This window comes from Nycticebus coucang, chromosome 16, assembly GCF_027406575.1.
Source record: "Nycticebus coucang isolate mNycCou1 chromosome 16, mNycCou1.pri, whole genome shotgun sequence".
In the NCBI taxonomy this organism is placed as follows: domain Eukaryota; kingdom Metazoa; phylum Chordata; class Mammalia; order Primates; family Lorisidae; genus Nycticebus; species Nycticebus coucang.
Genome location: NC_069795.1, coordinates 89,831,086 through 89,853,157, shown reverse-complemented (window position 1 = coordinate 89,853,157; position 22,072 = coordinate 89,831,086). Strand labels below are relative to the sequence as shown.

Here is a 22,072-nt window from a genome sequence, read left to right as displayed (position 1 = left end):
TGTACCACCATTTCCCTAGGATCGAATCATTAATTTCAGTGTTCTCAGCCCCAGGCCAGCACTTCGCCAAGCACTTAGTATGCGCTCAATAAATGTTGGCTCTAGGTATGAATGAACGGAAGATCACCTAACAGAAACACAGAGGGGAGTAGGTGTAAAAGTTCCAAAGTTCGGAAGGGGACACGGGGGCGGGCAGTGGCTGTCACGTGACGGGGCGGGGCCCGTCCCATGTGCCCCGCGGCGCAGGGTTCCCGGCGCGACTCCGCCCTCTGCGCCGGTCACGTGTGGGCGCCGGCTGCGCCTGCGGAGAAGCGGTGGCGGCCGAGCGGGATCTGTGCGGGGAGCCGGAAATGGTTGTGGACTACGTCTGTGCGGCTGCGTGGGGCTCGGCCGCGCGGACTGAAGGAGACTGAAGGTAAAGCCGCCATGTCCGGGCCCGACCCGGCCCCCCCACCCCCTCCCCCCGCATCCGCCGCCATCCGGGCCGGGACCGGCCACCCTGCACCGCCGCCCCGGCTTCCTGGCCCCGCGGCCCGAGCCCGGGCCCCGGCCCGCCAGGGCCCGATCCCCGGCCCACGTGTGCCTGGCCTGGCCGGGCCTGGCTGCTGGGTGGGGGTGGGGAGCGCGGGGCCGGACTATGCGGGCCTCGCGGACTGGGAGGGCGCCGGGTTCGCCGGCCGCGAAATGCCACCTCTGCCCCACTCAAGGAGGCCCGGCGGCCCATGGGCGCGCAGGCACCGCGGCTCCCGGCCCACCGCCCCCTCCCCCACTTCGCGGCCGGGCCGCCGGGAAGTGACACGTTGTTCTTTGGCACTGGCCGGCGCTGCGCAGGGGAGGGAGGCGGCGGTGGCGGCGGACAGGGAGGAGCCCCCGGCCCCGCCCGCCCTCCGGGCCGACCCTCACTTGCCTGAAACCGGCTCCTCGACGGCCGCCGCCCGCCTGGCCTTTTAGGGCCTGACTCCCGTCCTTCCTGGCCTACACTGCTGGGCGGTGGCTGGCTTCGCCTCTGGCCCCGCGTGGGTGCCCCAGCACCAGGCGTACCTTGCGTGCCCCTGGGCCAGGCCTCGAACCCGGTGTCCCCGGGTGGTGGGTGGGGACACCACGGCCGAAGCAGCTAGCTCCGTTTGTGATCTGGGAGCCTGGTGCCAGCGAGACCTGGAATTTCCGGTCTGGTTGGTCTTGGGCCCCGCGGAGCCAGGTTGATACCCTCACCTCCACCCCAGGCCCTCGGATGCCCAGAACCTGTAGGCCGCACCGTGGACTTATTCTTAATCGAGGGGGTAAGTGAGGGGACTGTTTCAGCAGGCTGGGGTGGTGGTGGTTGGGTGATTTGGGTTTGACAGATGTTGGGGACATAGGCTTGATCTTTTCTGCTCCTTCACTTCCTTGGCACCTCCAGGGCTCCTTATTGAACCCAGCCCTTGCATCAACCTTTCTCTCACTCCATTTGCCTTAAGCTTGGGTCCATTCCTCTTCTTGAGCTCCACTCTTTCCTAACAGGTGTTGGGGGGACCCTGATGTGGCACCAAATGAAATGAACAAAGCTCCACAGTCCACAGGCCCCCCACCTGCCCCATCCCCTGGACTCCCACAGGTAATTAGGGAGGAATTAGCAGGGACTGGGGTGGGGGAGGCCAGGCAGCAGGTCAGGAACAGGTTCCAGCCTCTGGATTTTCCCACCCCCATCTGTGTCAGGGCAAAGTGCAGTTGCCTGCTGCCAAATTGAGACAGGGCCCCTGGGCTGTCCCCATGGACTGTCACTGGGGGTGGTGGGAACGGTATGTGACCTGCTGAGGCTCTTGCCGCAGATCTGCTCCCCTTATTTCACCAGCTGGGGTTTCTGCCCCACCCAGGCTTCCCCTCTTGCTGAACTCTGGTCTCCCCCCTTCAGCCAGCGTTTCCCCCGGGGCAGACAGCGCCCGTGGTGTTCAGTACGCCACAAGCAACACAAATGAACACGCCTTCTCAGCCCCGCCAGGTGAGGGGCTGTGGGGTGGGGAATAGGGGGACCTGGGTGGGAGCCATGGAGAGCTTTGGCCAATTTAGATTTATTTAGGATGGAAATTATGGAGGCTGTGTCCCTGGCCCCTAGCTATTTCCTGACAGTTGTTTTGTGTTCTTTCCTGTGGCTGGGCATTTTGTGCTGTTGATTGCCTATGGTGGCTGGCCCCTTGGGTAGAATGTAGCTGATGAGGGTGGCATTACTGGGGTCCAGGTACCTCTGAGGATTGGGGGCAGTACTTTGGGCCCTGCTGCTAGCTCTTGTTTTCCTATTTCCTCCTTTTACTGGAGGTTGCCGATGCTCTGTTCTCTGCTTTCTCTTTGGACTGTATTGAGATATACCCTCTGGCTGGTTCTTGCCTTTCTCTTCCTCAACTTCATCCTCCCAAAGTCGGAGGGTTCTTGTCCTGTTTTCTCACTTTTCCCCCCTCATCACCTTGGGGATAATTTTCTTCTTTCCTGTCCCCATGTGCTCTCAGGGAGGATTCAGGTCTCTGCAGGTAATACTTATTTCCTAATCTGGACTGTCTCCTGGTCTCCCCTTACCCTTCACCCTAGTCAGGGCCCAGACGGAGGGATTGGGGTATTCAGGGTGGGAACTTGTTTGCTGTCCAGGTACTCAGACTGAGGCAGTGTTGCATGTTTCGATGATTGAAGAGCGCGTATCTGGGAGACTAGGAGACTATTGCATGTTACAGTTAGCTCCTTAGTGCCTTAGGTGGAGCAGTGCATGCTAAGGAGGGGAGTATGTTGCCTGAAAGTGCCTTAATTACTTAGTTAGACATTTTGCATCGGGGTGTTAGGAAGCCTCTGCAGAGGGGCAGTCTGGTAGAAGTGACAAGAGTATGCATGGTAGTGAGAGAGTAAAACATACACGGAATGTGAGTATATATCTGAATTCAGAGGGCATGTGTGTGTACAGGAAGTTGTTTAACCATCAGTTTGTCAAGTGGTACTAGGAAGGATTGGTCTTCATGCTCTGAAGCCCATAGTACTTCTTTCTGGATTGTAGAGGTATTGTAAAGTGGCTTTTTTGCTGTCCTTTTCCTCCTGTTCCCATTGCCAACCATTTTCCTCCTTCCTGACAGCATTTCTACCCTAGTCGGGCTCAGCCCCCAAGCAGTGCAGCCTCCCGAGTACAGAGTGCAGCCCCTGCCCGCCCTGGCCCAGCTGCCCATGTCTACCCTGCTGGATCCCAAGTAATGATGATCCCTTCCCAGATCTCCTACTCAGCCTCCCAGGGGGCCTACTACATCCCTGGACAGGTGAGGCCAGAGGCTTGGGGGATGGAAGCCACAGGACCTTATATTCCAACCCTCATCTCTGTCACCCTGATCCTCAAGTTCCATCCCCCTTCCAGAGGTGGGACTTACTTCTGGCCATTGCCCATGGTTGGCTCATCCTGTCTTGCCTTCTATTCTCTTGGGAGTCCAATATAGTGCTCACAGCTCCCTCAACTCCTCCTCTTCCCCCTCCACCCTTCAGGGGCGTTCCACATATGTTGTCCCGACACAGCAGTACCCTGTGCAGCCAGGAGCCCCAGGCTTCTATCCGGGTGCAAGCCCTACAGAATTTGGGACCTACGGTAAGCAGGGGAGGGAGAGTCAGGGGTGAGATGGCATCCCAAAGAGCATCTCAGTTGTGTATTGTTTGCTAAGTTTAGGACACTTCTCAGGCTTTGCTTTTGGTCTAAAAATGATGGGGTTAATAGATGGTAGGGGCTCGGTGCCTGTAGCACAGTGGTTGTGGCCTGTAGCCACATACACCAAGGGTGGTGGGTTTGAACCTGGCCCGGGCCAGCTAAACAGTAACGACAACTGCAATAAAAAATAGCTAGGTGCAGTGGCAGGTGCCTGTAGTCCCAGCTACTTGGGAGGCTGAGGCAAGAGAATCACTTAAGCCCAAGAGTTTGAGATTGCTGTGAGCTGTGAAGCCACGGCACTCTACCAAGGGTGACATAGTGAGACTATCTCAACAACAACAAAAAAACAGATGGTAGGGATTGGTGCTTAATACTTAACTGGTGTTGGTGGGGGGATTTGATCCTATTGCTAAAAGAATTGGAGTACTTCCTGTGTCAAAGGATGTAGGATCAGGTACCAACTTGAGGGCCTGTTGTTAGGCTTTCTGTGTGACACTTTGTGGTTGGGGGGAACCCTCTTAGCATAGATTTGGGAGATTTTGTAGTTACTTTTTATTTATATTCTAGGAAAGGATCTGTTATGGCAGTGGTTTCCCAGTTCTTTGATAACGTCAAATTTTGAGTGTGTGCCTCTAATAACGTACGTGTTCGTACATATGTATGCATAATTTAAAAAAATTATACTCTTGGTGCTTGTCGAAAACAAGTGGCGATTATAGATGAGATAAAAGAATGCACTCCACTTTGGAGACCATAGCTTTAAGGAATGAATTATCCTTAGCCCAGTTGATAATGTTACTTTTTTGTTTCCTTGTCCCTTTGCAAGGGGCTGGATACTGTAACTGGACTCAGACTGAGTGGAACAGGGTTAGCAAATCTCTTTTTCTCTCATTCCCAGCCAAAAACCTGACTCTGTTTCAGATTCGGAGTGTGTGTGTGTGTGTGTGTGTGTGTGTGTGTGTGTGTTTTGCCAGGGTGGGGTGTACACAGAAGAGTACCTTGTGAGGTAAAAGACAAGTCTTCTCGGTAGCTGGTGTGTGGTAGGAAAGGAGTGCCTGCCTATGAGATGTGTGTTTGAGGAGCATGTGGCAGTGTTAGGAATTCTTGTAAATGCAGTGCAGACTGGTTCTCCAGCTTTGACAGACACTTAACTCCCTGGGGGAGGAGGGCAGGGCAAGGGGCCGGTTGTGGGTGGCGGGAGGTTCTGGGGTTGGGAGGTGTTTAAGCTGGCATTAGTATATGGTTGGGCCCTGACGCTGCCATCATTCTTCTTTTCTGTCACCCCCACAAGCTGGCGCCTATTATCCAGCCCAAGGAGTGCAGCAGTTTCCCACTGGTGTGGCCCCCACCCCAGTTTTGATGAACCAGCCACCCCAGATTGCTCCCAAGAGGGAGCGTAAGACGGTGAGTAGCAGCAAAGAGCTCTGGGACATCTGGGAAGGGGAGAACCAAGGTCAGATTCCTTCAGGACATGGTGCCTGAGTGAGCTAGAACTTGAGGAAGGAGATCTTCAGCTGAGAATGGGCAGAGAATAAGGGTGTGTGGAGTGCTCAGGCTTCTTGTATTCAGCATAGGAGCAGTTCATGGGAAGACTGAAGTGGCTAGTGGGGAAGTTCCCGAGAGACCTGGGCTCTGGGGGTGCGTAAGAACTGTTTGGTTTTGGGTTTCTGGTGGCTTGCCTTGGAAATGGTTTGTTTTCTGTGGCCCCGCCTCCCCACCCCCCCAGTCCTGGAAGCTCTCAAGGCCTCCGCCTCTGCTCAGTCCTCAAGCCCTGGGCGTGGTGCCCAGAATAGGGTGCCAGAGCTGGGGAAGCCGCTGAGTCACTCTGGCTCCACCCACTGGATCTGGGCCCTGCCCCCAGAGATCAGGCAGACTAGCTACAAGTGAGCCGAATGGGTGTTGGATGGGGGTCCTGGGCCCCAGGGTGTGCAGCCTCTGACTTGGGGGCTGCTGGTGGGGTAGGGGTGAGGGAGGGAGGGGCATTGTGATGTACAGGGCTGCTCTGTGAGGTCAAGGGTCTCTTAGGGGTGGGGGCTAGGGCAGAAACTACAAGAGCAGCTGGATGGGTTGACAGTAGAACTCATGGGGTTTCTGGCACCCACCCACCTGCTTCCCAGTAGGGGGTGGGGGATTGGCCTGGAGTCTTAAGAGTGGGGCAGGGTGGAGAGGTGGGTTCCTCTTGCTTCCCACTCATCCTATAGCTTTCTTTCCCCAGATCCGAATTCGAGATCCAAACCAAGGAGGAAAAGATATCACAGAAGAGATCATGTCTGGGGCCCGCACTGCCTCCACTCCCACCCCTCCCCAGGTACTGTCTGCTCTTTGAGTGATCCCCTGGCCGAGATGGCTGTTCTGCCCTGGACTCCCAAGTCCCTTGATCTTTTCTTCCAACTAAGGGATTTATTTCCCTGCTTTCCTGGATTTCTAGGCAGAGCTAAAGTAAAAATGGCTCTAGTAAAGAAGGGTTGTGGGACTCTTCAGTGCAAACTTGGTAACCCTTTGTGTCCTGCAGACGGGAGGCGGTATGGAGCCTCAAGCTAATGGGGAGACGCCCCAAGTTGCTGTCATTGTCCGGCCAGGTAAATGAGGAGGTGGGACAGCGCTTTTATAGGGTTAGTGTGATAGTTTAAATGCTGAGAAGGTAAAGTGCCTTCCACTGGGTGTCAGAGGAAAATGATGTAAGTTTTAGATAGTGGAAATTTGAGGGTAGAATGGCATTTGGATGAGAAGGGAAAAATAGCTTAGATGGGAGAGGATTAGAGAGAGAGTTGGGTGTTAAGTTGAGAGTGCTTTGCTGGGAGGAGGGGGAGGAACAATAGCAGTGAAGGACTTGCCTTGAGTTACTTGTTGTTTCTTCCTGTGGTGCAGATGACCGGTCACAGGGAGCAATCACTGGGGTCCGGCCAGGACTGCCTGGCCCAGAACACAGCCCTTCAGAATCCCAGCCTTCATCACCTTCTCCAACCCCATCACCACCCCCAATCTTGGAGCCGGGGTCTGAGCCTAATCTTGCAGTCCTCTCTGTTCCTGGAGACGCCATGACAACGGGGATGATACACATGTCTGTAGAAGAATCAACCCCCATCTCCAATGAAACTGGGGAGCCATATTGCCTCTCTCCAGAACCCACTCCGCTTGCTGAACCCATACTGGAAGTAGAAGTGACACTTAGCAAACCAATTCCAGAATCCGAGTTTTCTTCCAGTCCTCTCCAGGTTTCTACCCCCCTGGCATCTCACACAGTGGAAATTCATGAGCCTAATGGCATGGTACCATCTGAAGATCTGGAACCAGAGGAGGAGTCAAGCCCAGAGATTGCCCCTCTCCCTCCATCGGCTTGCCTTTCTGAGTCTCCTGTGCCCATTGCTCCCACTGCCCAACCTGAGGAACTGCTCAACGGAGCCCCCTCGCCACCAGCTGTGGACTTAAGCCCAGTCAGTGAGCCAGAGGAGCAGCCCAAGGAGATTACTACAGCATCAATGGCCCCTGCCACCGTCCTCACTGTCACTCCACCTATGGCTCCTTCAACTACTTCTGCTCAGGAAGAGGAAATGGAGGAAGAGGAGGAAGAAGGAGAAGCAAGAGAAGCTGAGAGTGAGAAGGCAGGAGAGGAACTGCTCCCTCCAGAGAGCGCCCCTGTCCAAGCCCACTCATCCCAGAATTTGGAGGCAACAGCAGCCACACAAGGTAAGACGGGACTAGATAGTGGAGGTGACCTTGGCTGGGGGGTGTGGTTCAATGACCTTCCATATGTGCTATCGCATCCGGGTCAGAGAAGCCTGTGATGGAACCTAGATGAAGGGCAATTAAGCCTAGAGTGGGTGTGAGGGAAAGAGGAAATACTATATACTGTGGTAACTTTTTATATCCCAGGAGTTAAGGGTGCTTCTTAAATTGTTGCCACCCCTGCTTTTCTTTTCTTATTTTTTAAATTAGTGGCAGTATCTGTGCCAAAGAGGAGACGGAAAATTAAGGAGCTAAATAAGAAGGAGGCTGTGGGAGACCTTCTAGATGCCTTTAAGGAGGTAAGGGAGCAGAAAAGGTGGGAAGGGCAGAGTTTGGGTATGAAACAGTCTGTGGTCATTCTGCAACCAAAACTGGGTGTCCTGTTATTTCAGGTGAACCCAACAGTCCCAGAGGTCGAGAATCAGCCTCCTGCAGTCAACAATCCAGGCCCAGAGTCTGAAGGTGGCAGTATACCCTCACGGCCTGAGGAAGCAGATGAGACCTGGGACTCGAAGGAAGACAAAATTCACAATGCTGAGAACATCCAGCCAGGGGAACAGAAGTATGAATATAAGTCAGGTATGTGGAAGGAAGGATTGAGAATGACTGTTCTTGTCAGGGTCCCAGGAGACAGTGTGATTGATTGGTTCATGCTCTTTCTTGCAGATCAGTGGAAGCCTCTAAACCTTGAGGAGAAAAAACGTTATGATCGTGAGTTCCTGCTCGGCTTTCAGTTTATCTTTGCCAGCATGCAGAAGCCAGAGGGATTGCCCCACATCAGTGATGTGGTGCTGGACAAGGTTGGTGGCTTGAGGGGGTAGGAGGATAAGTTTGGGCTGGATGAATTAGGAAAGAGTCTGAGGTAGGTCCTAAAAGAGTGGTCAGTGTCCCTAACGTGCTTTTGAGACCTTCTCTGCCCTCTTTGCAGGCCAACAAAACACCACTTCGGCCACTGGATCCCACCAGACTACAAGGCATAAATTGTGGCCCAGACTTCACTCCATCCTTTGCCAACCTTGGCAGACCAGCACTTAGCACCCGTGGGCCCCCAAGGGGTGGGCCAGGTGGGGAGCTGCCCCGAGGGCCGGTGAGTGGGGCTGGCTAAGGAAAGGGGGGAGGTGGGCAAGAGACCAGGTTGAGTGGCTCCCTTGCATGTCATTGCCAGGTGGGGAGCACTTTGTCTTGGAGATGTGTTGTAGTGGCGGCGTGTGTTATGCTGACTTGTTCTCTGTCTTCTCATGTCCTTATCCCTTGCTTAGCAGGCTGGCCTGGGACCCCGACGCTCTCAGCAGGGCCCCCGAAAGGAACCACGTAAGATCATTGCCACAGTGTTAATGACCGAGGATATAAAACTGAACAAAGCAGAAAAGGCCTGGAAACCCAGCAGCAAACGAACAGCGGCTGATAAGGACCGAGGGGAAGAGGATGCTGATGGCAGCAAGACCCAGGTACTGGCAGGTCCTACTTTTGGTCTCCACATTTCCTTTCTTTTTTTTTTTTTGTTTGAGACAGTCCCTCAACCCTCAAGCTGTTGCCCTGGGTAGAGTACCGTGGCATCATAGCTCACTACAACCTCCAACTCCTAGGCTTAAGCAATTCTCTTGCCTCAGCCTCCCAAGTAGCTGGGAGGCTATTTTTTGGTTGTAGTTGTCATTTGTCAGGCCTGGGCTGGATTTGAACCCTCCAGCTCTGGTGTATGTGGCTGGCATCTTAACCACTTGAGCTACAGGCGCCGAGCCTCCATTTCCTTTCTTCAGGGTCTCCCACCACAGCCAACTTTGCTCTCTTTGTGTCTGTCCTTATTACTAACATCTGCATAAGTCCCCACCACCCTCTCCTGTGCTTCATAGTGGCCTCCTTTCTTCTGAGAACCTCACTGGATTGTCTTTGTCTCCTCTCCCTAGGACCTGTTTCGTAGGGTGCGCTCCATCCTGAATAAGCTGACACCCCAGATGTTCCAGCAGCTGATGAAGCAAGTAACACAGCTGGCCATTGACACCGAGGAACGGCTCAAAGGGGTCATTGACCTCATCTTTGAGAAGGCCATTTCAGAGCCCAACTTCTCTGTGGCCTATGCCAACATGTGCCGCTGCCTCATGGCGGTTAGTTTCCACTGTCTTCTAAATCTCGTGTTCTAGTTTTCCACTTTGTTACCAAGATGCCTTGAGTCAAGCTTCTTGGTTCTCCTGCACCCTGTGCTGTTGATGGCATCCAGAAGGGTCCAGAGGTCTTAACTAGGTCAGGTAGTTATAGACTCTTGGAGGGCCTTCCCTGCCCCAGACTAGTCTGAATGTGACATTCTCTTTGACCAACAGCTGAAAGTGCCCACTACAGAAAAGCCAACAGTAACTGTGAACTTCCGTAAACTCTTGTTGAATCGATGTCAGAAGGAATTTGAGAAAGACAAAGATGATGATGAGGTTTTTGAGAAGAAGCAAAAAGAGATGGATGAAGCTGCTACGGTGAGAGAAAACCCACCGCCAGTTCAGCTCCCCACACATCTCATTCGGCTGTAGAATTCAGGGTGGGGATAATATAACTGGGGGTAGGGAGGCTCTCTGCCTCCAGGCATGAGAGTGCTAACTGCCAGGTTTGGATATTCAGATGGTAGAGGAGAAGAGAAGGGTTTTAGCTGAGTGGGTTGATATCTTGACATGGTCCCTGCCCCATGACTGGCAGGCAGAGGAACGGGGACGCCTGAAGGAAGAGTTGGAAGAGGCTCGGGACATAGCCCGGCGGCGTTCTTTAGGGAATATCAAGTTTATTGGGGAACTATTCAAGCTGAAGATGTTAACAGAGGCGATAATGCACGACTGTGTGGTCAAACTACTTAAGAACCATGATGAGGAGTCTCTTGAGTGCCTTTGCCGTCTGCTTACCACCATTGGCAAAGACCTGGACTTTGAAAAAGCCAAGGTAGGGGTCCTTGAATGTGGAGGGGATGGGCTGAAGCACGAGGGGCTGAGGGCCTGAGTGGGGGCAGGGCTTATATAGTTAGAGGTAAGATGTTAAAAGTTCCTGGTACGTTTGTTCCTCTCTAGCCCCGAATGGATCAGTATTTCAACCAGATGGAGAAAATCATTAAAGAAAAGAAGACATCATCTCGCATACGCTTTATGCTGCAGGACGTGCTGGATCTGCGAGGAGTATGTCCCCTACTTCCCCTACCAAACCACTGCCCTCTGGTTCTCAACTCTCTTGTCTGTCCCTCCCTGACAATTAAGTGACTGGCCCCCTGTCCCCATAGAGCAATTGGGTGCCACGCCGAGGGGATCAGGGTCCCAAGACCATTGATCAGATCCACAAGGAGGCAGAGATGGAGGAGCACCGGGAGCACATCAAAGTGCAGCAGCTCATGGCCAAGGGCAGTGACAAGCGCCGGGGTGGCCCTCCAGGCCCACCTATAAGTGAGTTTGAGGCTAGGGTTGAGGGCGCAGTGAAGGGACTTGAGAGGTTGTGTTTTCCTCTGATGACTTCATCTTAGTGCCACGTGTCTGGGCCACTGAGACCCCATGATGGAACTGAGGATCTGAGGAAAGGAGGCTAGGGGTGGCTCAAGGAGAAGGGGCAGTTAGGATCTACTCATTATTGTATTGTGTCCCCCTGTTCCCCTTTTTTGTCTCAGGCCGTGGCCTTCCACTTGTGGATGATGGTGGCTGGAACACAGTCCCCATCAGCAAAGGCAGCCGCCCCATTGACACCTCACGGCTCACCAAGATCACCAAGGTAGGGGTGGGTACATTGGGGTAATGCTGGTGAGATGGAGGGGTAAAGAGAGATCAAATAGGCATTAAACTCAGGTTTGGATCCTAGTCTGCTCATTTTTCTAAGGTTGGGAAGGTCACAGCTGAATTGTTCATCTCAGACTAACTGGTTAGATTGCGAGACAGGACTGCCAGTTCTCTGGTGGTACAGTCATCTCAGTTTGCCGTTGGTTAGCTTGCCATCATTGGTTAGCAAACTGATAAGTATACCACATTCAGCCTGTTGCCTGCTTCTGTATATCTTATGAGCTAGGATTGGTTTTTATGTTGTTAAATGGTTGAGAAAAATCAAAACCTATATGGAGGGGCAGCGCCTATGGCTCAGTGGGTAGGGCACCGGCCCCATACACCGAGGGTGGTGGGTTCAAACCCGGCCCCTGCCAAACTGCAACAAAAAATAGCCAGCGGGTGCCTGTAGTCCTAGCTATTTAGGAGGCTGAGGCAAGAGAATCGCCTAAGCCCAGGAGTTGGAGGTTGCTGTGAGCTGTGTGACGCCACAGCACTCTACTGAGGGTGATAAAGTGAGACTCTGTCTCTACCAAAAAAAAAAAAAAAAAACCTGTATGGAGGGTGGCGCCTGTGGCTCAAACGAGTAGGGCGCCGGCCCCATATACCGGAGGTGGCGAGTTCAAACCCAGCCCTGGCCAAAAACTGCAAAAAAAAAGAACTTAAATGGCAATATGTGATGTGGAAATCAAATAATATATATTTTTTTGAGACAGTCTCACTATGTCACCCTCAGTAGAGTGCTGTGGTGTGTCACAGCTCACAGCAACCTCCAGCTCTTGGGCTTAAGCGGTTCTCTTGCTTAGTAGCTGGGACTACAGTTGCCCTCCACAACGCCTGGCTATTTTTTTTGTTGCAGTTGTTTAGCTGGCCCAGGCTGTGTTTGAACCTGCCACCCTTGGTGTATGTGGCTGGCGCTATAACCACCACCATGGGTGCCGAATAAAATTTAAATTTCCAGTGTCCATAAATGTATTGGAACACAGTCATTCTTTTAAATACTATCTAACGTACTTTTATGTTACAGCGGTAGAACGGACTGTTTACAATAGGTTGTCTGGCTTTTTCCAGAAAAAGTTTGACCCCTAGTCTGGGCCATTCACTACATCTGTGGCTGTGTAATGGGAGCTGCTGGTTGAGGGATTCATCCAGGGCAGACCCATGACTCTCCTCCCTTTCCTCTTTCAGCCTGGCTCCATTGATTCCAACAACCAGCTCTTTGCGCCTGGAGGGCGACTGAGCTGGGGCAAGGGCAGCAGTGGAGGCTCAGGAGCCAAGCCCTCAGATGCAGGTACAGAGGCTGCTGTGAGAAGCTGGTGGTTAATTAATCTTGAGCTCCCTTGAGGGCAGAACCTTACCTTGCCTGTGAGGGAGGCTTGCAGTACAGGGTGGTTAGGTAACGTAGGAGGTATGTGTATGGTTCCAGAAATTGAACTGCTTCATTCTTGGGACTGGGACCACATCTTGTAAACTGGCAAATAGAGGAGGGGATGCAAGAAAATAGAAGAGATTGTAATCTGAGTTTTCTGCCTTCCCAGCATCAGAAGCTTCTCGTCCAGCTACTAGTACCTTGAATCGCTTCTCAGCCCTTCAACAAGCAGTACCCACAGAAAGCACAGACAATAGACGTGTGGTACAGAGGTGAGGTTTCCTAAGTGTCATGTTCTTCACACTGAGTACTATGGTTGGGTTGTAGTTGTTGCCATAGGATGGGGATTTCCTTTTTTTTTTTTGAGGCAGAGTCTCTTTTTGTTACCCCTGATAGAGTGATGGCATCATAGCTCACAGCAACCTCAAACACTTAGGCTCAAGTGATCCTCTTGCTTCAGCCTCCCAAGTAGCTGGGACTACAGGTGCCCACCACAATGCCTGGCTATTTTTAGAGACCCTGTTTTTAGGGTATTGCTCTTGCTCAGACTGGTCTCGAACTCCTGAGCTCAGGCAGTCCACCCACCTTGGCCTCCCAGAGTGCTAGAGGATAGAAATTAATTTATTTTTTTTGCAGCTTTTGGCTGGGGATGGGTTTGAACCCGCCACCTCCGGCATATGGGGCTGGCACCCTACTTCTTTGAGCCACAGGTGTTGTTGCCCCAGATGGCAATTTCTTGAACTTGCCATTTTCTGAGCCCTTGGGTTCGACCACGACATACTCATTATGCCATTAGAAAGGCCCAGCAGTTGCTCCACATGTTGGGTTATTACACAAGGGAGGACCTAGGTAGTACAGGTGAGAGACAGCGTGCCTTTCTTCTAGGAGTAGCTTGAGCCGAGAACGAAGTGAGAAAGCTGGGGACCGGGGAGACCGCCTAGAGCGGAGTGAACGGGGAAGTGACCGTGGGGACCGGCTTGATCGTGCACGGACACCTGCCACCAAGCGGAGCTTTAGCAAGGAAGTGGAGGAGCGGAGTCGAGAGCGGCCCTCCCAGCCTGAGGGACTGCGCAAGGCAGCTAGTCTCACAGAAGATCGGGACCGCGGGCGGGATGCTGGTAAGGGGCTGGCAGAGGATTGGAGGGGAGGGAATGCTTTTGGCTGGCTTGGGCCTAGCTGCTCCCAAGCTCCACATGCTGTGTTCTGGGAAGGCTGGAACTGAAGAGTCGCTCTGTTCTGTGTTCTCCCAGTGAAGCGAGAAGCCACCCTTCCCCCAGTGAGCCCTCCAAAGGCTGCACTGTCAGAGGAGGAGCTGGAGAAGAAATCTAAGGCCATCATTGAGGAATACCTTCATCTCAATGACATGAAGGTAGACAGTAGGAGGGGTCTGAGTGATTGAGGGAGGGGGCAGGGAAGAGGCTACACTGATAGGCATGGGCCATCATGTCTAGGCCAGACAGTGACAACTCTCCCTGCTGTGCCCTGTGCCTCTCAGGAGGCAGTACAGTGTGTGCAAGAGCTGGCTTCACCCTCCCTGCTCTTCATCTTTGTCCGGCATGGTGTTGAGTCTACACTGGAGCGCAGTGCCATTGCTCGCGAGCGTGTGGGGCAGCTGCTGCACCAGCTGCTCTGTGCTGGACACCTCTCCACTACTCAGTGCTACCAAGGGTATGACCAGCTCCTGAGGGCCTCCTCCTTTTATGGACCTTTCCTTTGTGGGGACCCTTGAACCTTGCATGAGAATGTAGGCTTCTCAATTATCTTGGTCAACACAGTTTAGGGGATGGTGGAGGGGGTGGACAATCCAAGGGCAAGAAGGTGGCCTCAGCGATAATTGCCCAACGTCTAGAAAACTGTTGTTGGGGTTGGGGTCCGCAGTTTTGATTATTATAGCCATGCCATTCCTTGTTTCCTTCTCCGTATCATCCCTCCTAGAAGGAGGGGAGCAGCCTGACCTATTTTCCCTAGAACGCCCTGACTTTGAATTCTCTTTGTAGGCTGTATGAAATCCTGGAATTGGCTGAAGACATGGAAATTGACATCCCCCATGTGTGGCTCTACCTAGCGGAACTAATAACACCCATTCTGCAGGAAGGTGGAGTGCCCATGGGAGAGCTATTTCAGTAAGTCCCCCTTGGTGGAACTTGGGGAGGTAAAGACGGGAAGAAGTAGTGGGGGGAGGTATGGCAGGTTCCATAGGTTCGATGCTAGGGTTTGGAGATGCAGTAGTCTTGAGGGAGCTTTGGAGGCTATCAACCCTGTTTTTCTCTTGTAGGGAGATTACAAAGCCTTTGAGACCCCTGGGCAAGGCTACTTCCCTGTTGCTACAGATTCTGGGCCTCCTGTGCAAAAGCATGGTGAGTGAGGGCCTTTCTGAGGGTCATGTGTGCAGGAGTACTCTCACCATGCAGTTTTTGGCTGCTTGAGGTGACCCTGAAGTCTCATGGTCTGTTGGTGGGATGGAATATGGTGATAACAGTACCATGTTGGTACCTCGGAGAGGAAATGTTGAGGTGGGCAATCTTTCTCAGGCCAGTTCTTGTAATGCACTGTGACCAAGACTAGAGGAGAATGGCAAGCTAAGACCCTAGGAGGAGGCTCATGAGTTTAGAGAATCGCTTGAGCCCAAGAGTTTGAGGTTGCTGTGAGCTATGACACCACAGTACTCTACCAAGGACAACAAAGTGAGACTGTCTCAAAAAAAAAAAAAAAAAAAAAAGACCCTAGAGGGTCAGGTGTTTTTTTTTTTTTTAATTTTTGAGACAGAGTCTCTTACCTAAGCTAGAGTGCCGTGACACTAGCCTAGCTCACAGCAACCTCAAACGCCTGGATTCAGGTGATCTTCCTGCCTCAGCCTCCTGAGTAGCTGGGACTACAAGTGCCAGCCATGACACCTGACTAATTTTTTTATTTTTAGTTGAGACAGGGTCTTGGCTTTTGATCAGGCTGGTCTTGAACTCTTGAGCTCAAGTGCCTTGGCTACTCCCAGAGTGCTAGGAATACAGGTGTGAGCCCCTGCGCCCAGCCCTGATGGATTGATCGATCAGTTGATTCATTCATTCAAATTCAACTAGTGTTTCTTTGAACACTTAAATACTAAGCACTGAGGACACAGCAGTGAATTAAAACAGGAAACCAGTTGATTAGAGGAAAAACAGAAATGACAGGTTAATAAAAACAATTGTGTGACGTAAAGTATGAAATAAACTAGTTGAAATGGAATGGAGTGTCTTAAGTACTGTGAGGCTGCAAAAGGGTATTTGGCAATATTCATGACTTTCATGACTTCTACCAAATATAAAGGCAGAAAGATGGAGAAAAGGCAGGTTTGGTGTGGTACTTAGTGAGAGATTGGGATGTGCAGTTTCAAAAGAAATTGGAAGGCAGCGCCTGTGGCTCAAGGAGTAGGGCATCGGCCCCATATACCGGAGGTGGTGGGTTCAAACCTGGCCCCAGCGAGAAAAAAAAAGAAACTGGAACCTGGAAGAATGAGGTTTTGGATTGCAACAAATTGTTTTCTTTGCCAGCATTATATAATCCTTTTCAATACATATTTACCTGGACAAGTTCATTTTTTTTGTTTAAACAAGTAAGTGTATTGAACTATTTAGGTATTTCATCGAATCCATGTGCTATAGATTAAAGACATTTATGCACTACTAAGAGAGAAAAGACTTAGGCTTGTCAAAAATGCAATTTATCTGGCTTGTGCCCGTGCACAGTGGTTAGAGTACCAGGTTTGGCGGGTTCAAACCTGGCTCAGGCCAGCTAAACAACCACAACTGCAACAAAAAATAGCCGGGTGTTGTGGAGGGCACCTGTAGTCCCAGCTACTTGGGAGGCTGAGGCAAGAGAATCACTTAAGCCCAAGAATTTGAGGTTGCTGTGAGCTGTGATGCCACACACTCTACCGAGGGCGACAAAACAGTGCAATGTATCGGCTCGGCGCCCATAGCTCAGTGAGTAGGGCACCACCGGGTTCGAGCTCAGCCTGGACCTGCTAAAATACCAATGACAGCTCCAACCAAAAAATAGCCCAGCGTTGTGGTGGGTGCCTGTAGACCCAGCTGCTTGGGAGGCTGAGGCAAGAGAATTGCTTAAGCTCAAGAGTTTGAGGTTGCTGTGAGCTGTGACAGTACAGCACTCTACCAAGGGCCACATAGACTCTGTCTCAAAAAAAAGCAATGTGTCAACTGTGAGATAACTTAGCTTTTGGTGGTGAAAATGAAAAGATGGGCAACTTTACAGTCTGTGAACTACATTAATCTTCTTAAGGGCCAGTGCCATCCTGAATATCAGTCATGAAAGAGTAATGTCTACAGGGTCTCTTGGCTCTTATAGAAAATGGATTCAAACTGCTGTTTTTGTGGCAATTTCTAATTTACACTGGAGAGGAAGCATACCTGCTTCTAAGATTTTTCTGGATTAAGGAAACATATTTGTTGGGCGGCGCCTGTGGCTCAAGGAGTAGGGCGCCGGTCCCATATGCTGGAGGTGGTGGGTTCAAACCCAGCCCCGGCCAAAAACCACAAAAAAAAAAAAAAAGGAAACATATTTGTTAGAAGTACTCCTTTCCTATAAGTAAGCATTTGTTACTTGGACTAATGAAAAACGAAGCTGTTGCAGGGAAAGAAACGTAGGTGAGATTAGAAGGCTAGGATGAAGTGGTTTGCTTTTGAGAATCCCACAAAAGCTAATTGACATTTTTTCCTAGAGGCTCTTAGGTTATTTTCCCTACCCTGTATCATAGCACTGTGATGGATGAGTTCTTATTTGTTTGAGTGGTTATTTGACTAATATCTATTTCTTGCACTAGACTGTAGACATGGGAGGATTGTTCCTGTTGGTACCTCTGTGGCCTCCTTAGATCCTAGCAGATACCTAGTAGGCCTTCAGTAAATATCGTTGAATGAGTATTGTGAAGCTGTTAGGTCCTTGGAGAAAGAAAGGGTTGCTAAGCTGATCTTGTGCTTTCCAGGGTCCCAAAAAAGTGGGGACACTCTGGCGAGAAGCTGGGCTCAGCTGGAAAGAATTTCTACCTGAAGGCCAGGACATTGGTGCATTCGTCGCTAAACAGGTTTGGGGCTGGAGTTAGGTTAAATTTGGGGCTAGCCAGTCTTTTCTATCTTCATCTCTCACATGGTACACTTTCTCTCTTCACTGTGGGTCTTTTTGGTTGCAGAAGGTGGAGTATACTCTGGGAGAGGAGTCAGAAGCCCTTGGCCAGAGGGCACTACCTTCTGAGGAGCTGACCAAACAGCTGGAGAAGCTGCTGAAGGAGGGCAGCAGTAACCAGCGGGTGCTCGACTGGATAGAGGTACGTTTCTTGTGGACATTGGGGGAGGCAGGGTAAAGGAGAGAGATTTCTTAGGGCAGGGTTGCGGGTGGCAAGAATGAAGACTTAGTACAATTTACAACTTTTGGGCCATTTGTTTTCTCTTCCACAGGCCAACCTTAGTGATCAGCAAATAGCATCCAACACATTAGTTCGAGCCCTCATGACAGCTGTCTGCTATTCTGCAATCATCTGTAAGAGGAGTTGAGGGAGAGGGCAGGGCGAGGGTGGACCCAAAAGGCAAATGAATGGAGGGGAATTTCAGTTTACTTCCTGCTTTGGAAACAGCTAAGGGTGCATTATTCTATTTACCATCCTGTCTTCTTCCCTGTAGTTGAGATTCCCCTCCGAGTGGATGTTGCAGTGCTGAAAGTGCGAGCGAAACTGCTACAGAAATACCTGTGTGACGAGCAGAAGGAGTTGCAGGCGCTCTATGCCCTCCAGGCCCTTGTAGTGACCTTAGACCAGCCCCCCAGTAAGAGCCAGGCCCCAGGGATGGGTGGGGGGACTGCCAGACAGCAGGGTATAGTCTTGGAAGGTTCTCAACCCAAGAAAGATGGGTAGTCATTTGGAAAGCAAAATGCCCTTCTGGTTTTGATTCCTCCCCCCTGTGTTTGTGTCTTTGTAAGCAGAAGGAGTGAGACTTGGCCCTGATGATTAATTGACTACCTGCTTTGTGCCTAGTCATCTGTTAGATGCCACCAGTGTAGGGCCGGTAAATGACAGCATCTACTACCTCTTTCTGGTATAGAGTTTGAAATGCTTTACTTATTTTGCCTCATTTAATTCTTAAGCTGTTGTTCAGAATAGATGGTATCCCCATTTTCCATATTGGGAGACCAAGGATTAGGTTACCATGTCTGAGGTGATGCATTTAACACAGCTACATGTCAGGGCATGGGATGTTCCTTGTACTAAGTCAGGCATAGTTCCTGTGCCGCATGACGTCAGCATGTGAGTGTGGGAAGCTGGTTGTGCTGTGGGGGGAAGTACACCTGGTCTGAGGGATGATGAGTGGGAATTAGTTAAATGATAAATGGAGGACGGGCACTTTAAAGAAGGCATTGTGTGTGCTTTCTGAGGCAGGAAGAACTTTGACACAAGGGAAAAGAACTGTTGAAGGAAGGCCAGTGAGGGAGAATGCAGCAATCAGTCAGGCAAGAAGGGGCCAGAGCGATGAACCTGGCCTGGGCACACAGGGCTGTCCAACCCATGGTGAGAGTTTTAGGCTTTAACCGAAGGGCAGGAAAGGGCCTTGGTAGAATTTTTAGGCAAGGAATAATTGATTTTAGTTTCTAGGTCATCCTGGCTGTGGTGGGAGGAATGGTTTGGAATGGGGGGAGAGTGAGCCTTGCTAGTAATTGATGGAAATGGGGTAAGTGTCAGATTCAAGGACTGCTTAGAAAATGGAATTGACAGCTAGCTTTCAGTTACACTGGCCTGGTGATGGGGTCTGGAGAGAGATTAAAAGCCCTGGATGACTCCCAGGATAAGTCTTATTAAACCAGGATGCGTTTAAGGTGTGGTGCTGTTCACTGTGGTAGGGAACACTGGACCAAGCTGAGCTTTCGGTCCCTGGGTTGGGGAATGGGTAGCTGGCTATCCATTTATAGAGGAAGAAGTTTGGGCAAGAGGCAGCTTGGTGAGTTGCTGGGACGGTAACATGTGTAAGTCACAAAAGGAAAGGGGCTTACTAGAGGAGGGAGAGTGTTGAGGGCCTGGGATAGAAATGCGAGGGACCTGGAGGGGTTTGGGATGCACAGTTAGGGACCATTAGATAGGCCCCATAAACAAAGGACAGATGAGAGAAGTACTGCCGAGAGTTCCATAGGACAGACTGAAAATTAAGACCTCCCCATCCCCCACACACCCCCACCCCATAATTTAAAACATGGAGCCCACCTTGGCAAAAACAGTATTTGAAAAGGATTGGGAAATACTTGACTATGACAGGAAAGAAAACAAGTGTAGACAAATCTTTTCTTTTTTTTTTTTGTAGAGACAGAGTCTCACTGTACCGCCCTCCAGTAGAGTGCCGTGGCGTCACACGGCTCACAGCAACCTCTAACTCTTGGGCTTACGCGATTCTCTTGCCTCAGCCTCCCGAGCAGCTGGGACTACAGGTGCCTGCCACAACGCCCGGCTATTTTTTTGTTGCAGTTTGGCCGGGACTGGGTTTGAACCAGCCATCCTCGGCATATGGGGCTGGCGCCCCACTCACAAAGCCACAGGCGCCACCAACAAATCTTTTCTTTAGCTGTAAGAGATAGTGGTTGAAAGGGGGTCCTTTTGTGCTTAAAGGGGAAGAACTTTGAAAACAAAGGGCAGAGTGGATAATAGATTGTTTAGGGTCCTTGGGTGGGTCTGTATGGGATTTGGAGCATAAGAATCTGCAAGGCCAGGTGCAGTGGCTCACATTTGTAATAATAACATTCTGGGAGGTCGAGACAGGTGGATTGCTGGAGGTTAAGACTAGCCTGAGCAAGAGTGAGACTCCATCTCTAAAAACTAGCCTGGAGTTGTGGCGGGTGCCTGTAGTCCCATGTACTTTGGAGGCTGAGACAAGAGGATCATTTGAGCCCAAGAGTTTAGAGGTTGCTGTGAGCTATGATGCTGTGGGACTCTACGGAGGGCGATAGAATGACTGTCTCAAAAAAAAAACCTGTGGCAGCCATTGCTGTGAGATAGGGGGAGCTGTAACAGGCAGAGTTTGAATCTGAGGGTGAGCCTGCCTTCTGGCTTGTAGCTTCTCAGAGGGCTTATTTGAGATTTTTCCCAGGTTTGGACTTCAGATCCTACACTTCTTTCAGTTCACTTACTCTGCCTCCCTTTGTTTTCAGAACTACAAGGTCTGGTTTAGAAAGGCAGTGCATCGTCAGGGTTGGAGGATGGTTATATTCAGGCGTTACAGGACAGTGCTAGGACACCTAGCAACCAGTGGTGAAGAAAGGGCTAGAGAAGGGGATGCTTGAGTCTTGAAGGAATTTACTAGGAGGGGTGTTCCTGGCAAAGGGTAATTGTACCCACAAAAGTGTCATGGTTAAAGAGGGGTGTGCATGCTTGGGAGATGAGTGGGAAGGAAGAGGAAATTTGGATCAAGAGTTTAGCAGGACCTCTTTGAGTCAGTGAATGTTCCAGGCTACACCATCGATGTTTGTGAGTAATATGTCTGGGATTTAAGTAATACCCCAAATCCAAGAGTACCAATTCCGAATATATTTTTCCTGTTAAGTATATCATGAGTGGAGAAGTCCAAAGCTGCCAAGGTGAGGCTGGGTAAGTTTTAAGGTTTTTTTGATGGCCAGGTGACACATTTCTTTGCACCAGTCTCTTAGATCATGAGATTAGCATCCTGTGGAACCCTGGCCACTGGAACGGTCAGACACAAATGTTAGGACAAGTGGGTCAGGGTCTTGTTTTAACACTGGAGCTTGGGAGGGACCTGTGGGGACTGGCTGAGGTGGCTGTGGCTGGTCACCTAACTGCTGCCCTGCCCGCTTGCAGGCCTGCTTCGGATGTTCTTTGATGCCCTGTATGACGAGGACGTGGTGAAGGAGGACGCCTTCTACAGCTGGGAGAGTAGCAAGGACCCTGCTGAGCAGCAGGGCAAGGGTGTGGCCCTTAAATCTGTCACAGCCTTCTTCAATTGGCTTCGTGAGGAGGAGGAGGAGGAGTCTGACCACAACTGAGGGCTGGTGGGGCCGGGCACTGGGAGCCCCATGGACATGCAGATGGCCCAGCCAGCCGTCTGGACTGCAGGGGGGCGGCAGCAGCGGCGGCGGCAGTGGGTGCCTGTAGTGCGATGTGTCTGAGCTAATAAAGTGGCTGAAGAGGCAGGATGGCTCAGGGCTGCCTGGGGCCCCCCTCCAGGATGCTGCCAGGTGTCCCTCTCCTCCCCCTGGGGCACAGAGATATATTATATATAAAGTCTTGAAATTTGGTGTGTCTTGGGGGGGGCACCACTGCTTGCCCCTGGGGTCCTTTTTTATTTTCTGAAAAATCACTCTTGGGACTGCTGTCCTCGCTGCTGGGGGCATATGCCCCAGCCCCTGCACCACCCCTGCTGCTGCCTGGGCAGGGGGAAGGGGGGGCACGGTGCCTGTAATTATTAAACATGAATTCAATTAAATTTGCTGCCTCTGCTTTATGGCCTGCTCCCTCTGGAGAAGGGGTGTGGATAGGTGGGTATCCTCCTTTCCAGAGCTGGCACTGTAGCACTATTCCCTGTA

At 51.3% G+C, this 22,072-nt stretch overlaps 1 protein-coding gene and 1 non-coding gene across 8 annotated transcripts; both read left to right on the top strand.

Annotated features, from left to right (window-relative positions):
- The first annotated feature begins 488 nt into the window (after positions 1-488).
- EIF4G1 (eukaryotic translation initiation factor 4 gamma 1) lies at positions 489-21,972 on the top strand. Of its 7 annotated transcripts, none has more exons than XM_053564264.1 (33): positions 1,224-1,280; positions 1,501-1,594; positions 1,892-1,978; positions 2,481-2,501; positions 3,090-3,266; positions 3,487-3,586; positions 4,935-5,047; positions 5,859-5,951; positions 6,156-6,222; positions 6,512-7,330; positions 7,580-7,668; positions 7,762-7,948; positions 8,036-8,169; positions 8,298-8,456; positions 8,632-8,817; positions 9,274-9,471; positions 9,685-9,831; positions 10,049-10,285; positions 10,411-10,515; positions 10,617-10,776; positions 10,995-11,095; positions 12,328-12,430; positions 12,678-12,780; positions 13,394-13,626; positions 13,759-13,877; positions 14,004-14,176; positions 14,506-14,631; positions 14,784-14,865; positions 17,487-17,585; positions 17,691-17,825; positions 17,956-18,037; positions 18,178-18,318; positions 21,348-21,972. In XM_053564264.1, exons 2-33 carry the CDS (start codon positions 1,535-1,537, stop codon positions 21,530-21,532), a joined length of 4,821 nt encoding a protein of 1,606 aa, XP_053420239.1. In that variant the 5' UTR covers positions 1,224-1,280; positions 1,501-1,534; the 3' UTR covers positions 21,533-21,972. The 7 variants fall into 7 exon arrangements, with proteins under 7 accessions (XP_053420243.1, XP_053420239.1, XP_053420238.1 ...); XM_053564263.1 differs by having other exon boundaries at positions 8,629-8,817; XM_053564266.1 differs by lacking the exon at positions 2,481-2,501.
- LOC128568296 (small nucleolar RNA SNORD66) lies at positions 10,831-10,906 on the top strand. The gene has a single exon (XR_008375103.1). It is a non-coding gene; the product is annotated as a small nucleolar RNA SNORD66 (small nucleolar RNA).
- Positions 21,973-22,072: the final 100 nt, after the last annotated feature.